This window comes from Xenopus laevis, chromosome 6S, assembly GCF_017654675.1.
Source record: "Xenopus laevis strain J_2021 chromosome 6S, Xenopus_laevis_v10.1, whole genome shotgun sequence".
NCBI classification, from domain to species: Eukaryota; Metazoa; Chordata; class Amphibia; order Anura; family Pipidae; genus Xenopus; species Xenopus laevis.
The window spans coordinates 48,843,237-48,858,147 of NC_054382.1; the positions used below are offsets into that span (position 1 = coordinate 48,843,237).

Sequence of the window (14,911 nt, forward strand, 5' to 3'; positions counted from 1 at the left end):
GCCAGACCCCCTTCCTCCCTTGGCAAGAATGTTATCCCTCTCTTTACAGGATTCAGCCTATTTCCCCAAACCATTTGAAAGAAGAGGCTGTACATCTGGGCATAGAAGGCTTCTGGTAAAAGAAACACATATGCAATGTAAAGAAAAATCTGAATCAATAGAGTCTTTATAACAGCAATTCTTTCTTTATAAGTCAGTCTCCAGGATTTCCATCTCTGAACCTTTGACATGGCAGTTACCAGTTTTTCTTCCCAATTAACCTGCGTGTTATCACCTGTTCCAAATTTGATACCTAATATATTAACCTGGGAAGAGGCTACAGGAAAATCCCCACACTTAAAAACTGGTTCAGTCTCCAAAACCCAAAAAGCTTCTGATTTGGCTTGATTGATGCAAGAACCAGAGGCCCTTGAACAGGCCCGGACTGGCCATTTACTGGTTCGGGCAAATGCCTGACGGGCCGTTTGCTTTGAAATGTAAATGGAGCGCTTGACGAAAAATGCTAATTAGGCCGCCTTTAATATGTAAATGAGGTATCCCCTCAACAGAGTTAACACATGCGGCAATCAACAAACTGGATACTAGAACAAACTGCCTGCTTTGAACAGAGTGGCATCAGAGGTGGAGAGACTGGAGATATGCTAATCACTGTTCTAATAAATGCCTCGCCATCTAGTGGAAGTGTAGGGGAAGTATATACGGGTATGTAAGGTCACAGAAGAAGGCCAGTAAGCTTTTCCAGTTGTGTTAATATAGAGCCGAACAAATGTATCTGTGTGCACCCAAAGATAGGCATTAGCATAAGATCTGCCCAACTTCTCAGGTAATTGCAGGCAGTTGGGCTCCAGCCCGGCACGCAGTATGGCAGCATTTACTGTGGGAAGTGTGTATGGGTTCTGTGAGGACATGTTTATGTTTATTGGTTACTATTCCTGGGGGGAAACTTAGTGCTTTATTATTACTTATGGGGGAAAGGGAGTAGCCACAGGAATAATCTAAGAGGCAATTAGATGATAATATATAATCCATATAACATTTGGGACTGTGACACATGGTGATTAAGCTCTCTTAGGCCACAAATCCAATCCACAGAATAGCTGTGATAGAAACTGGGGTGAGATATTTGTTGCAAGGGTCAGTTTAAGCACTTAGGGTGTACAATAATGCTGGTGATTATATCATAATGGACCATGCGTGGTACAAGAAATAGAGCTCTTAAAATATTTATTAATAAACACTAGTTCTAGTTCACCCTAGTCCTTGGGGTTGAAAATATATATCATGCTTTGCATTGGCGAGAATACATGGGCTACTTTGATACTTTTGCCAGGGCTGCTTTTTCCTCCCAGTCCGGCCCTGCCCTTGAATATTCTTTGATGTGCCTATCCACAGCCTCAACTTCATCTGAATTAGAAATTACAATAGTCACATCATCCGCATAAACTACTAATCTTGTGGTCTGACAGTCAGAGACACCCTCCAATCCACATTCCTGCAATGATCTTAAAAAAGGGTCTATTGCAAAACTATACAAGAGTGGGCTTAAAGGGCACCCCTGCCTTACACCTGACCTCTCCAGAATTTCCCTTATTGTTAACAAAGCTCTAAAAATATTCCGCCCCCTTTAACCGTGCAGTACTGAAGGGGAACCAGAAGTGTCTCAGAAAGCATAGAGAGTCTGGAAAAAATAATCTTTGCTAGAAGTTTTCTGTCAGTATTTAACAAAGCAATTGGCCTCCAGTGTTAGGGAGCTGTTTTCTGGTTACATTCCCATTGTTCTTTTGTTTGGCTGCTGGGGGGGAAGGGAGGGGGGTGATATCACTCCAATTTGCAGTACAGCAGTAAAGAGTGATTGACGTTTATCAGAGCACAAGTCACATGACTTGGGGCAGCTGGGAAATTGACAATATGTCTAGCCCCATGTCAGATTTCAAAATTGAATATAAAAAAATCTGTTTGCTCTTTTGAGAAATGGATTTCAGTGCAGAATTCTGCTGGAGAAGCACTATTAACTGATTTATTTTGAAAAAAAAGTTTTTCCCATGACAGTATCCCTTTAAGGTGATAAAGGACAAATATTTGCCAGCATCATTGACTACAAATAGAGAAGAATAAAAACATGACATTTGCTGATCTTGCCTTTCTCTTTTTTTCTTTGTGTGAAGAACTACTTGGGGCCCATTCACTTAGCTCGAGTGAAGGAATAGAGGAAAAATAGTTCAAATTTCGAAGTGTTTTTTTGGCTATTTCGACCATCGAATGGGCTACTTCGACCTTCGACTTCGACCTTCGAATCGAACGATTCGAACTAAAAATCGTTCGACTATTCGACCATTCGATAGTCGAAGTACTGTCGCTTTAAAAAAACTTCGACCCCCTAGTTCGCCACCTAAAACCTACCGAGGCAAATGTTAGCCTATGGGAAGGTCCCCATAGGCTTCCTAACAATTTTCTGATCGAAGGATAATCCTTCGATCGATGGATTAAAATCCTTCGAACGATTATTCCTTCGAACAAATTGCGCTAAATCCTTCGACTTCGATATTCAAAGTCGAAGGATTTCAATTCGGCAGTCGAATATCGAGGGTTAATTAACCCTCGTTATTCGACCCTATGTAAATTTGCCCCCTTGTGTTGCACTCCTATTTGTCTATTATGCCTTCTAATATATTTATAAAGAGTTATAATCCTCCCTTCTCCAGAGAAAATAAACCCTAATTCATTGTTCCATTGTGACCACAAGGTCAATATTTCTTTTCTCCAAATCACAGAAAGCCATAAGGTTAGACTGGCAGGATCTATAGGATAGAAATGTATTCTATTATAAAGCTACCACATACACATACTACAGCTTCAGTTTCAATGAACTCATATATGAAATGTTCCATATAGCTTAAAGTTTGTCATTAGTACCAACATGTACCAAGGCAGCATGCCCTGTCTAATTAAAAAAAAAAACTCCCATCACCTTGAAATTCAACCCTTGATACTGTATATCTGCCCCTAAAAGTAGACCTCACATTATTAAATTATGGGCACTCCTGTACTAGAGTAATTGGTCTTTTGACTGTTAAAGGGATCAGTCCCTCCTACCCTTACCATCTCTGAATTTGAAATTTTCTGTCTGAATATTTATGTAGTAGGGTTGCACAGAGTTATTAATACAGATAAAGACATTTAGAATGTTGTGGTTATTAAGTAATTGTGCATAATGTTTACATGAAAAATGTCATAATCGACAGTTAACAGTTTTATTATTACAAAGAAAAAGGAAATTTGTTTTTAAAAATTTGAGTTATTTAAATTTTAATGGAAGCTATGGGAGATAATGGGTTTCTGGATAATGGATCTTATACCTGTACTAGTATTAAGGAAGAGCTTAGATGAGTCACACTGGTTTATAGAGATTTGCAGAAACAAGGTAAAAATGGAAGAAAAAAAAGTGATGGAACGGTTACTCTGCTTTGCTTTTCACTCACTATTCATGAGTGACAGGGTGGGGGGGGGGGCTTGTCATTTAGTTTCAGAGACTTACAGCAGGTGGTAATAACAGGGTTTGCCTACTCCCCTGACTGTTTTCAGAAGGCCTTATGCTGCATACCTCAAGATGGAATTTCTTTATCTGGTGCAAGGTGCCAAGTGCAGACAGAATGGGTAAGAAGTGCTGCCTGAATGAAGGGGCATATATTGGTCTATATTTCTATCCATATTTCTGTCATTCTCTGTAAATAAGCCTATTAGTGGGCACTAATTCTATACATATTGACAAAAATGATAAACATAACATTTTAACCATTATTGCAATCAATATGGGAAGGACAAGACATCACTCTTATATGCATCTAAATGACTCATCCGCCTCACAGTTACAGAGCTAGACAAACTGACCTTCACAAAAAAATAAATAAAATCAAAAAACGGTGAATTCCACGCTGCAGGTGGTTGTGCAGCAAATATTGGCTTTTTGGCTTCCTGCTGTTTTATTTCCTGCAGCACAAAATACCATTGCCACTGGCTCCCAGATTTAGTGGCTACATCTTTTAAGAAATAATTTTAAATTGTTTCTGAGGCAGATAAAAATTAGAAGACAGAATGCCTACCTAGAAAGAGTATTGTTTGTCTGCCTCTGTCAGGCTCTTTTGGAGATTCGATAGGAAGAGCAGTTAGAACTGCTGTTAGTGTACAGCTTGCTGAACTTGACCCGAAGGAATAGATGCAAGCCAAAAGCGTGGTCGGAGAACAGGCAGAGAGTCGGTAGGCGGGCAGAGGTAAACGTAGTCAGGGACAGGCAGAGGTCGGAGGCAGGCAGAAGATATTCGTAAACGGGAATCAGGCAATAGGTCAGTAGGCAGGCAGAAATACTCGTAGTCAGGAACAGGCCGAGGTCGATGGCAGGCAGAAGGTAATCGAAGTCCAGGTCAGGCCGAGGTCGGTAACAAGAAAGACAAATCCAAAGAATAATCTGAGAACACAGTAACAAGCACAAGCAAGGAAATCACCAAGCACTGTTTGCTCTTGCTGACGTCTTTTTATAGGGACAAGTTTGGCGCCAAAAACGTAATGACGCAGCGTCAATGCGCCCGCGTCCACCGCGACGCGCGCGCGTCCGAATAAACGGACGCGCGCCCGCGCGACAGACGCCGGGAATCCTCAGGAACCCAAGCACCCCCGTGTCTGCGCCCCGGCTGCGGTTACAGGTACCTTACATTGCCCCCCCCTGAGGGGCGGCCTCAGGACGTCTTCAGCAGGTTTCTCAGGGTGACTCCTATGGAAAGCTGAAACCAACCTCGGAGCATGAACGTTTTCCACTGGTTCCCAAGAATTCTCTTCGTTAGGAAAACCTTTCCACTTGACAAGATACTGTAATCTCCTGCCTCGAAGCCTTGAATCCAGAATCTTCTCTACCTCAAATTCCGCATCGCCTTGACAAGAAACCACAGGAGGAGGAGGAAGGATACGACCATGAAAAGTATTTGGAACAACCTTCTTGAGCAGAGCAGAGTGGAAAACAGGATAAGCTTTCAAGGACTTTGGTAAATCAAGTTCAAAAGAGACAGGGTTAACAACTCTTTTAACAGAAAAGGGTCCCAGAAACTTCGGAGCCAGCTTCTTGGAGGGGTTAGAAAGGCGTAGATTCAATGTAGACAGCCAAACTTTATCACCCACCTTGAATTCCGGATCCTCCCCTCGTCTTCGATCTGCAAAGATCTTAAAGTTTTGTTGAGCCTTGCTGATGTGTATCTTCAGAGTCTCAGAGTTTTGCTTCAAAAACTTCAAACGATCCTGGAGCGAAGGAAGGGTTATTTCAGGCAAGATATCTGGAAACATAATAGGATGGAATCCCACATTAGAGAAGAATGGTGTTTGACCTGTGGAAGAATGTATAGAGTTGTTATAACAGAACTCAGCACAGGGAAGAAGTGAAAACCAATTGTCCTGGAGATAAGAAGAAAAAGTACGAATATATTGATCAAGAGTTTGATTGGTTCTCTCGGTTTGGCCATTAGTCTGTGGATGATAGGCAGAAGAAAGGGATAATGAAATACCTAAAGCCTTACATAAAGCAGTCCAGAACTTAGAGGTAAATTGTGACCCTCGATCGGAGATAATTTCATTGGGTAAGCCATGCAGTCTCACAATTTCCTTAATAAATACCTCTGCAGTAACTGCTGCAGAAGGTAACCGAGGAAGCAGAATAAAGTGAGCCATTTTTGTAAGACGATCTACTACCACAAAGATAGTGTTATATTTGTCAGAAGGGGGAAGTTCCACAATAAAATCCATCGAGATAGAACTCCATGGTCTCTCAGGTAAAGGTAAGGGGCGAAGTAACCCTACCGGTTTGTTACAGGATGGTTTAGACCTTGCACAGGATTCGCATGAACGTACAAAAGAGATACATTCTTTTACTAACGAAGGCCACCAAAAGAATCTTCTAGCCAAATCCAACGATCTTCGAATCCCCGAATGTCCAGCTAAGGGATGATCATGAATGAGTTTAAGAGCCTCTAGACGAAGACTGGGAGGAACCACCAACTTATTGTTTCGAAAAAGAAGGTTATCTTGAAGAGACAAATCATTAACCCCAGGATAATCCGTTAGTGACTGAGGGAAATTTCTTAAATTCTCGATAAAAGAAGATTGAAGAAGTAAGAAATGTCCAGGCTGAAGAATCGTGTCAGGTGCCACATCCTCCTTTTCTACAGGAAAAATTCTGGAAAGAGCATCCGCCTTCATATTCTTAGAACCAGGCTTGTATGTGATATGGAACTGAAAACGAGAGAAGAAAAGTGCCCATCTTGCTTGTCGAGGATTTAATCTTTTTGCTGTGCGTAAATATTCCAAATTTTTTTTGTGGTCAGTAAAAATGATCATTGGATGCACAGCTCCCTCTAAAAGATGTCGCCATTCTTCTAAGGCTCCTTTAATAGCTAACAGTTCCCGATCTCCCACGTCATAATTTCTTTCGGTAGGGGATAATTTCTTAGAAAAGAAGGCTACTGGATGTAAAATGTCCTTAAGTCCTGTGCGTTGGGAAAGAATTGCTCCAATGGCCACCTCCGAGGCATCAACTTCAAGAATAAAGGGTTTGGATACATCAGCATGTACGAGAATGGGGGCAGAGACAAACAACTTCTTTAGACATTCAAAAGCTTGTTGAGCAGCCGGAGACCAGAAAAATTTAATCTTATTGCTTGTAAGGTCGGTGAGAGGTTTGATAATAGAAGAGAAACCTTTGATGAACCTTCTGTAAAAGTTAGCAAACCCAACAAAACACTGAATACCCTTACGATCCACAGGCGGGGGCCAGTTAACAACTGCCTCTACTTTCTTGGAATCCATCTTGAAACCTTGATCGGAAACTAAAAAACCCAAAAATTCAATGCTGGATCTCTCAAACTCGCATTTGGAGGCCTTGGCATAAAGTTGGTGTTGCCTGAGGCGAAGTAACACCTCTCTTATATGAAGACGGTGTTCTTCCAAGGAATTAGAGAAAATTAAAATATCATCAAGATAAACAATGACGAATTGGTCCAACAGATCATGAAAGATGTCGTTGACAAAGTGTTGAAAAGTGGCAGGAGCGTTGCAAAGACCAAAAGGCATGACAGTATATTCGAAATGACCATAACGAGAACGAAAAGCAGTCTTCCACTCATCCCCCTCACGAATACGAACCAAATTATAGGCTCCTCTGAGATCAAACTTTGAAAAGATTTTAGCACGACAAAGTCTTTGAAAAAGATCAGGAATGAGGGGTAACGGATAACGATTCTTGATAGTTATTTTATTGAGTTCTCGGAAGTCGATGCAAGGTCTTAAAGAATGGTCTTTCTTTTCGACAAAGAAGATGCCTGCTCCAGCGGGAGAAGTAGAATGTTGGATAAAACCCTTAGCAAGGTTTTCATCGATGTAATCCTTTAAAGTAGCCAGTTCAGGTTCGGATAAAGGATAAATTCTTCCGAAAGGGATGGCTGCACCGGGAAGTAAATCGATAGGACAATCATAGCTTCTGTGCGGAGGAAGGGAGTCCGCTGCTTTCTTACTGAAGACATCCAAAAAATCGTGATACACATGAGGGACCAATTGAAGAGTCTCATCATCCACAGTGGTGAGGCCTAAAACTTGTGAGGAAGGAAGACAATTCTTACGGCAGTAATACGAATTAAAAACAAGTGTCCCAGACTGCCAATCAATACAGGGATTGTGACTTCTTAACCAAGGAATTCCAAGAATGACAGGGAAGAGAAGATTTTCCATCACATCAAATTTTAATAACTCAAAATGCCCCTGAACAGAAAAGGTCGGAATATGTGGGGTCTCCAGGGATACTGGTCCCGAAGCAACAAAATTTCCATCCGCCATCTTGACAGGAATGGGCTGGGTCTTGGGAATGAGCGGAATCAAATGAAGGTCTGCAAAAGCCTGGTTAATAAAACATCCACAGGCTCCCGAATCCACCACGGCATCCACTTCAAACTTTCTTTGGTTCCACTGAAACGAGAGATGAAGTAGAATATAAGATTGTAGCGATGGGATGCAGGGCAACTTGTAAGTTTGAGATGAAGAAATTTTACCATCAGGTCTTGTGGGACAATTCTTAAGCAGGTGTCCAGCCAGGCCACAGTACAAACATAGATTTAGACGTCTACGTCGAAGTCTCTCCTCCACCGAAAGTGTCTTACGGACCACACCAAGTTGCATGGGTTCTGGGTCAGAGGAAGGAGAAATTGGGAAAACTGGAGGGGGAGCAGTAGGGAGCACCCAGTCCGGAGTAGATGAGGTGACACCTCTTTCTTGGCGCCTTTCCCTGAGTCTCTGGTCAATTTGAATAGCGAGAGAAATCACTTCCTCCAGGGAGGAAGGTAGACCAAACCTTGCCAATTCATCCCTTAGGGTGTCGGACAGTCCCATACGAAATTGATGTCGAAGGGCTCTGTCATTCCAGAGGGTATCTGGAGCCCAGCAACGAAACTCAGCCACATACTCTTCTACTGGACGACGGAGCTGTCGAAGGTTTCGTAGAGCTGCCTCAGCTGTATCTACTTGATGAGGGTCTTCATAGATTTTAGACAGGGCCTGAATGAAGGAATCCGTCGTAGCCAAGAGAGGACTATTTTGCTCCAATAAACGGTGAGCCCACGCCTGAGGTTGCCCTTGAAGCAAAGAAATCATCACTCCCACCCGGATCTGATCGGTAGCATGAGACTGAGGTTTCAATGTAAACAGAAGACGGCAACTATTAATAAAGGTTCTAAAAGTCCTTCGGTCCCCAGAAAATTTGTCAGGCATAGCTACCTTAGGTTCATGAGAAGAAGAAGTTGCTCCTCCGGCGGCAGCACCAGATTGTCCAGATGTGGGAGCGACTGGAGGAATCGCAGAAATCTGTAGATCTTGCAACTGTTCCTGCACATGCAAATAATCTCCCCGCAGTTCTCTCACTACCTGGGTGAGTGAAACGATTTGTTGAGACAAGTCGACCAGGGTAGGCAACTCTTCCGAATGCTCCATTTTGGCTTGGTGATTCTGTCAGGCTCTTTTGGAGATTCGATAGGAAGAGCAGTTAGAACTGCTGTTAGTGTACAGCTTGCTGAACTTGACCCGAAGGAATAGATGCAAGCCAAAAGCGTGGTCGGAGAACAGGCAGAGAGTCGGTAGGCGGGCAGAGGTAAACGTAGTCAGGGACAGGCAGAGGTCGGAGGCAGGCAGAAGATATTCGTAAACGGGAATCAGGCAATAGGTCAGTAGGCAGGCAGAAATACTCGTAGTCAGGAACAGGCCGAGGTCGATGGCAGGCAGAAGGTAATCGAAGTCCAGGTCAGGCCGAGGTCGGTAACAAGAAAGACAAATCCAAAGAATAATCTGAGAACACAGTAACAAGCACAAGCAAGGAAATCACCAAGCACTGTTTGCTCTTGCTGACGTCTTTTTATAGGGACAAGTTTGGCGCCAAAAACGTAATGACGCAGCGTCAATGCGCCCGCGTCCACCGCGACGCGCGCGCGTCCGAATAAACGGACGCGCGACAGACGCCGGGAATCCTCAGGAACCCAAGCACCCCCGTGTCTGCGCCCCGGCTGCGGTTACAGGTACCTTACAGCCTCCTGCTTAATGTGAGAGTACAAATTTAAGAGTTTTGGTATGAGGAAAAGGGAATACTACCTCACTTAAATTATGATTAAAATATTCCTTACATGCCAAGAGTTCTTCCTTTTTAATAATCTGTGAATATTAGCAGCTCATTACAGAGAGCCGCTGATCTGCCATGCACTGTAAGGGGAAGACTAGACCAAGCAATTTTCCTTCCTTCTGCCTTTCTCGAGGCATGTGGAATAGACTTTGTATAAAATATGGATGCTCTGTGAGCACTTTATATGGAGTTACTGTAATTATATAAAAATAAATGTTAGAGTGTAAGCTATATATAGCATCGACCAATTACTTTACATTTGCTTCAGAAAATTTGCACTTATGTTATCCCAGTTTGTTAACATTTTCCTTCGGGCAATTTGGCTCTGAGATGCACTGAAAACATAAAATGAATGATACTAATCAATATATTTATACTAATAACAAAACATTTTAAAAACATTTTAGTAAATTGATACTAAGGTCAAGGAGATTTTCAGTATGCTTGTGAACATATTTATGTGCTTTTGCCTTTTAAAGATGTATAGATATCGAGGAGTAAAACATTCCACTATTCTTTCAAATGCTACAAATGTTTTATAACCAATATCTTTTATTGTGTTCTTTAAAATCACAAGAACATTGTTCTGCTGACAGAATAATAAACGACAGGGTAACTAGTAATTTACTGCCCAATTCCTACCTGTCTATGATGGCACACATGTCAATACTGATGTTAGCGAAGCTTCCTTGCTTTCCTTGTTCTACAGCATGAAGGTCAACCAGCTGGTCATCCACATGGATAAGCTGCATGCAGCCTTGGAACGAATGCTGAAGCAGGGAGTGATCTGTGTAATTTGACGAAGAGTAAAAACCTGGAACAGGGAAACAAGATTAGTGAGAAACCATGAACATTTTATGATTAAACAAGTTACTGAACTATGTATACATGTTCAGCATGCTATATAAACACCCAATATACTAATTAACACAACTTATCTTTTCTTCGATCCTGTGTTTAACGAAGAGCTCAGTGTGAGGTGCAGAATATTTCAATATTGCTAAGAATTTCTCCTTTATAAGTAATAATGGAAAACAAAATACTACAGAAGCTGATCTATGGCAAATATTGTCCACATTTAAATCTGAAGGAAATAAAAGAAATCGATGATAGGCAAAATTCTTCTGTAGTTTCTCTCTACAACAAAACATTGAGCAGCAAGGGGGGGGGGGGTTATAATATGTTGAGCATCCAAATTGGTCTTTATTTAGGGTTACCTGATTAACTGAAAAATTGGGGACACTTTTAATGAATACACTGCTTGCAAATTGATTGGATGGTAGGCACAATTCTACTACTCTCCAACACAAAACAATAAACAGCAAGGGAGGGATGATAATATGTTGAGTCTCCAAATTGATTTTTATTTTTGGTTATGAGAATAACTGAAAATTTGGGGAAACTTTTACAGAAAGCATTGATTTTTAATTTTACTGCATTTGAATGAAATGCAATCATTGCAATGTTAGGATACGTTGGAAGCATTAAGTGTGCATAAGATTACTTTTATGTGAATGCTAAGTTGAATTTGAACAATTTGAAGTTAATAGAATAACAAAATGCATACCTAGGAGTTGGCATCCTAGAAATGTGAACTTGTAACCAAAGTTGTTTGTTTGTGATGTACCCTGTTCTATTCCTTATTGCTTTGGACCATCACTTATTGTTCCTTTCAGAACTCAATAAGCTCCAGACATGCCTGAGACATACCTATTGCCCAAGAACAGACAACCTGGAAGGTTCTAGAGAATACATCCAGGAATATGGTCTAAGAGTAAACAAGGACTTTAACCTTTGATTGGTTAGTTCTGAAGGCTTTTGAAACCCTCTTGCATGGGTATATAAGGGCCATCAGGGAAGGACTGGTTTAGAAATGCTTATGTACAACCTCTGTAGTACGTGAGAGTTTCCCGTCCGAATAAACGTACTTATCTGATTTTCTCATCATAGTTATCTAGATGGCATTCCTTCAATTGCTAAAATAATTGGTTGCCTGACAGCAAAATATGTTTACTTACACTATATACATATAATCCACAATTAAAGCATATGGACAGGTGCCATTTTGTAAAAACTGGTATAAAGGCAGGCATCACCCCAATATTTAATATATGTACTAGAAATAGGGACAAAGTAGAGAGGAGAATATGAGGAGGGAAGTAATATCTGGGAATTGCAGAAATGAGAAATGAAAGTGATTGCTGTGCACAGAGGCTGGAAAGTTAAAATATGATTGAAAGCTAAGATTTTAAAATAAGTTTTTAACAGGAATTGATGTTTTATTAAAAATAATTGGGTTTCATGTTGAGTTTTTAAAAAGGCTTTTATCATACATAAATAGGCCAAAATTGGGACTTAACCCCCAAAGACTCCTGCTGCTAGGTAGTGCAATATGACAAAAGATATATCAATATAGTATTAAAAGGCAATATTTATTCACAACCATATTAGAGGGAAATTGTGGAAGCACTCAAGGCTAAATCAAAATATATTTAAATATAATGGAAGTGCTACTTACAATGCACTTCCCTGGGCCCCTGTCTCATAAATAATTCAGTATAAATGCAAGTGCATGTTTACAAAACAGGGGTTTTTAGTTACCAAAGTTATGATCATAAAATTGAAAAGCCTTTGGAGTTTACCTTGACGTGGTATGGTGGCTTTTCAATTTTATAAACATAACTTTGGTAACTAAAAACCCCTGTTTTGTAAACATGCACTTGCATTTATACTGAATTATTTATGAGACAGGGGCCCAGGGAAGTGCATTGTAAGTAGCACTTCCATTATATTTAAAAATATTTTGATTTAGCCTTGAGTGCTTCCACAATTTCCCTCTAATATAGTATATTGGCCTGAAGCTGTGGCATAGCTTCATGTGGTTTTTCAATAGCACCCCATACCCACCCCTTAAAACTAATGGTGGTCCTACGCTTTTAAATGTGGGCGTTGGTTTGGGCAATCCCTCTCTCTTAAAAGCCTTTACTGGCGGGGGAGGATTCAGCCTTCAAATTGAAACCAATGCTCAACATACACTGAACACAGGTAATGCTATTATGCAGAGAAACATTTCTTTTTAATAAGTAAGTTAGGGACCGCCATATGGGGTTTACCTTGACGTGGTATGGTGGCTTTTCAATTTTATGATCATAACTTTGGTAACTAAAAACCCCTGTTTTGTAAACATGCACTTGCATTTATACTGAATTATTTATGAGACAGGGGCCCAGGGAAGTGCATTGTAAGTAGCACTTCCATTATATTTAAATATATTTTGATTTAGCCTTGAGTGCTTCCACAATTTCCCTCTAATATAGTTTATTCACAACCATGCCATGAAAATATTTCATGGCATGGTTGTGAATAAATATTGCCTTTTAATACTATATTGATATATCTTTTGTCATATTGCACTACCCAGCAGCAGGAGTCTTTGGGGGTTAAATCACAATTTTATATATAGATCTATTATGTGGAAACCTGTTATCCAGAAAGCTCCCAATTCTGGGAAGGCCATCTTCCATAGACTCCATTATATTCAAAATTAGTTCAAGCCTATTGGGTCTATTTAATGTTAAAATTATTTTTTTATTAGTAGACTTACGTTATGAAGATCCAATTTACAGAAAGATATGTTATCCAGGTTCTCCAGGTGCTGAGCAGTTTTGAATGAAGTAAAATACAAAATATATTTGGCCATAGCTAAAACACGGAATCAGGCTTAAGCCATAATCGTTTTTTTTTTTTTTAAATCTCTTTATTTATGATTGTTTTTCGATAAAAAAAATAAAAAACAATTGAAGCAAAAACATAATTAAATCCAAAGAAAACAACAACAAAAAAAAAAAATACCAAGAAGTACAAAACTCATAACAATGGCTTGGATAGTGGTTAGTAAATTGACCCCCTTTTTTTTAATCTCACAGGGGATAATTAATCACAGGCATTGCAGAGTATATTCTAACACAAGACCAACTAGTGCAATGACAAAGAATCACAGTAGGACTTTAATCTATCGGAGCTTCTGTATCAGACTTATAGGAGACCCAAGGGGCCCAAATTTCTGAGTGAATATCCAGAGTATCCTCCAAGAGAGCTGTAAGATAGTGCATATTTTGTATGTAATCAAGTCTCTGGCGGAATTGTAAGAGAGAGAGTTTAGGAGCAATCCAATTCAGAGCTATAACCCATCTAGCAGCCGCTATTATGTGAGACATGAGTTTCCTATGAATGATCGGTAGTGACCGGTGCGGTAGGCAAAATAATGCTTCATCCAGATTTGGTAAAATCGTACTACCAAAGATTCGTGTCGCAATCTGGTATATTTGTGACCAAAAGGTCTTCACTATATTACAGTCCCACCAAGTATGCATATAACTGCCTGGTTGTTGGCATCCTCGAAAACATAACGGTGAAGTAGTGGGCATCATTTTATGTTTACGAAGTGGGGTGATATACCATCTGGAGATTACCTTATATGCCATCTCTTTAACCCCCACATTTTGTGAAATTTTTTGGATGAAGGACCATATTCTTGGCCACTTATCTGCCATACCTCTAGTGGGAAGATCTGTATTCCAGAGGGTCATATAAGAGCATTCCAATTCAAGTGATACTTCCGCGAGTGTATTATAAATTATAGAAATATTACTGGTAGTAGTAAGTGGGTGTAGACATCGTCTTTCAAACACAGAGCCCTCCAATGTAGGTGGGCCCGGTGTTTGAGAGTGAAAAAAATGAGATATCTGTTGGTATCTAAAAATTTCCAATTTGGGCAAATCATGTATTTCTTGCAAATGCTGTAATGTTTTAAGTCCTCTAGGAGAGAGCAATTTGTAAATAGTTAGGAGGCCTTTGTCTATCCACCATGAGAATAAGGAATGTTTTAATCCTGGGGGATAATCTGGATTGCCTATTAAAGGCTGCATGTAGCTTCAAGTCTGATGGGGTATTAATGCCGACGAAGTCCCTGCCCACCGTTGCAACTGGATTTTGTATTTTACATTGTTTAACTTTCAGTGGAGTCACCCATAAAAGTACTGCAGTGGAGAGCGGAGCTATAGATGCATTTTCAAAATCTACCCAACGGTGAATGGCTGGACGGACATGCCATTGTATTAATTGGGCTAGTCGGGCTGCTTTATAATAGTTATATAAACATGGGACCTTTAAACCTCCTTGTGATGGTAATCTATAAAGTGTTGATTCTATGGTACTTAT

General features: G+C 40.4%; 1 protein-coding gene across 1 annotated transcript in view; it reads right to left on the bottom strand.

Moving 5' to 3' along the window:
• Nucleotides 1–14,911, bottom strand: part of LOC108719696 (contactin-associated protein-like 2) — a 1,103,988-nt gene that overhangs the window by 388,530 nt on the left and 700,547 nt on the right. Inside the window, exon 10 of the mRNA XM_041567571.1 lies at nt 10,334–10,505. Coding sequence (XP_041423505.1) covers nt 10,334–10,505 — 172 coding nt within the window. The remainder of the gene's footprint in view (nt 1–10,333; nt 10,506–14,911) is intronic.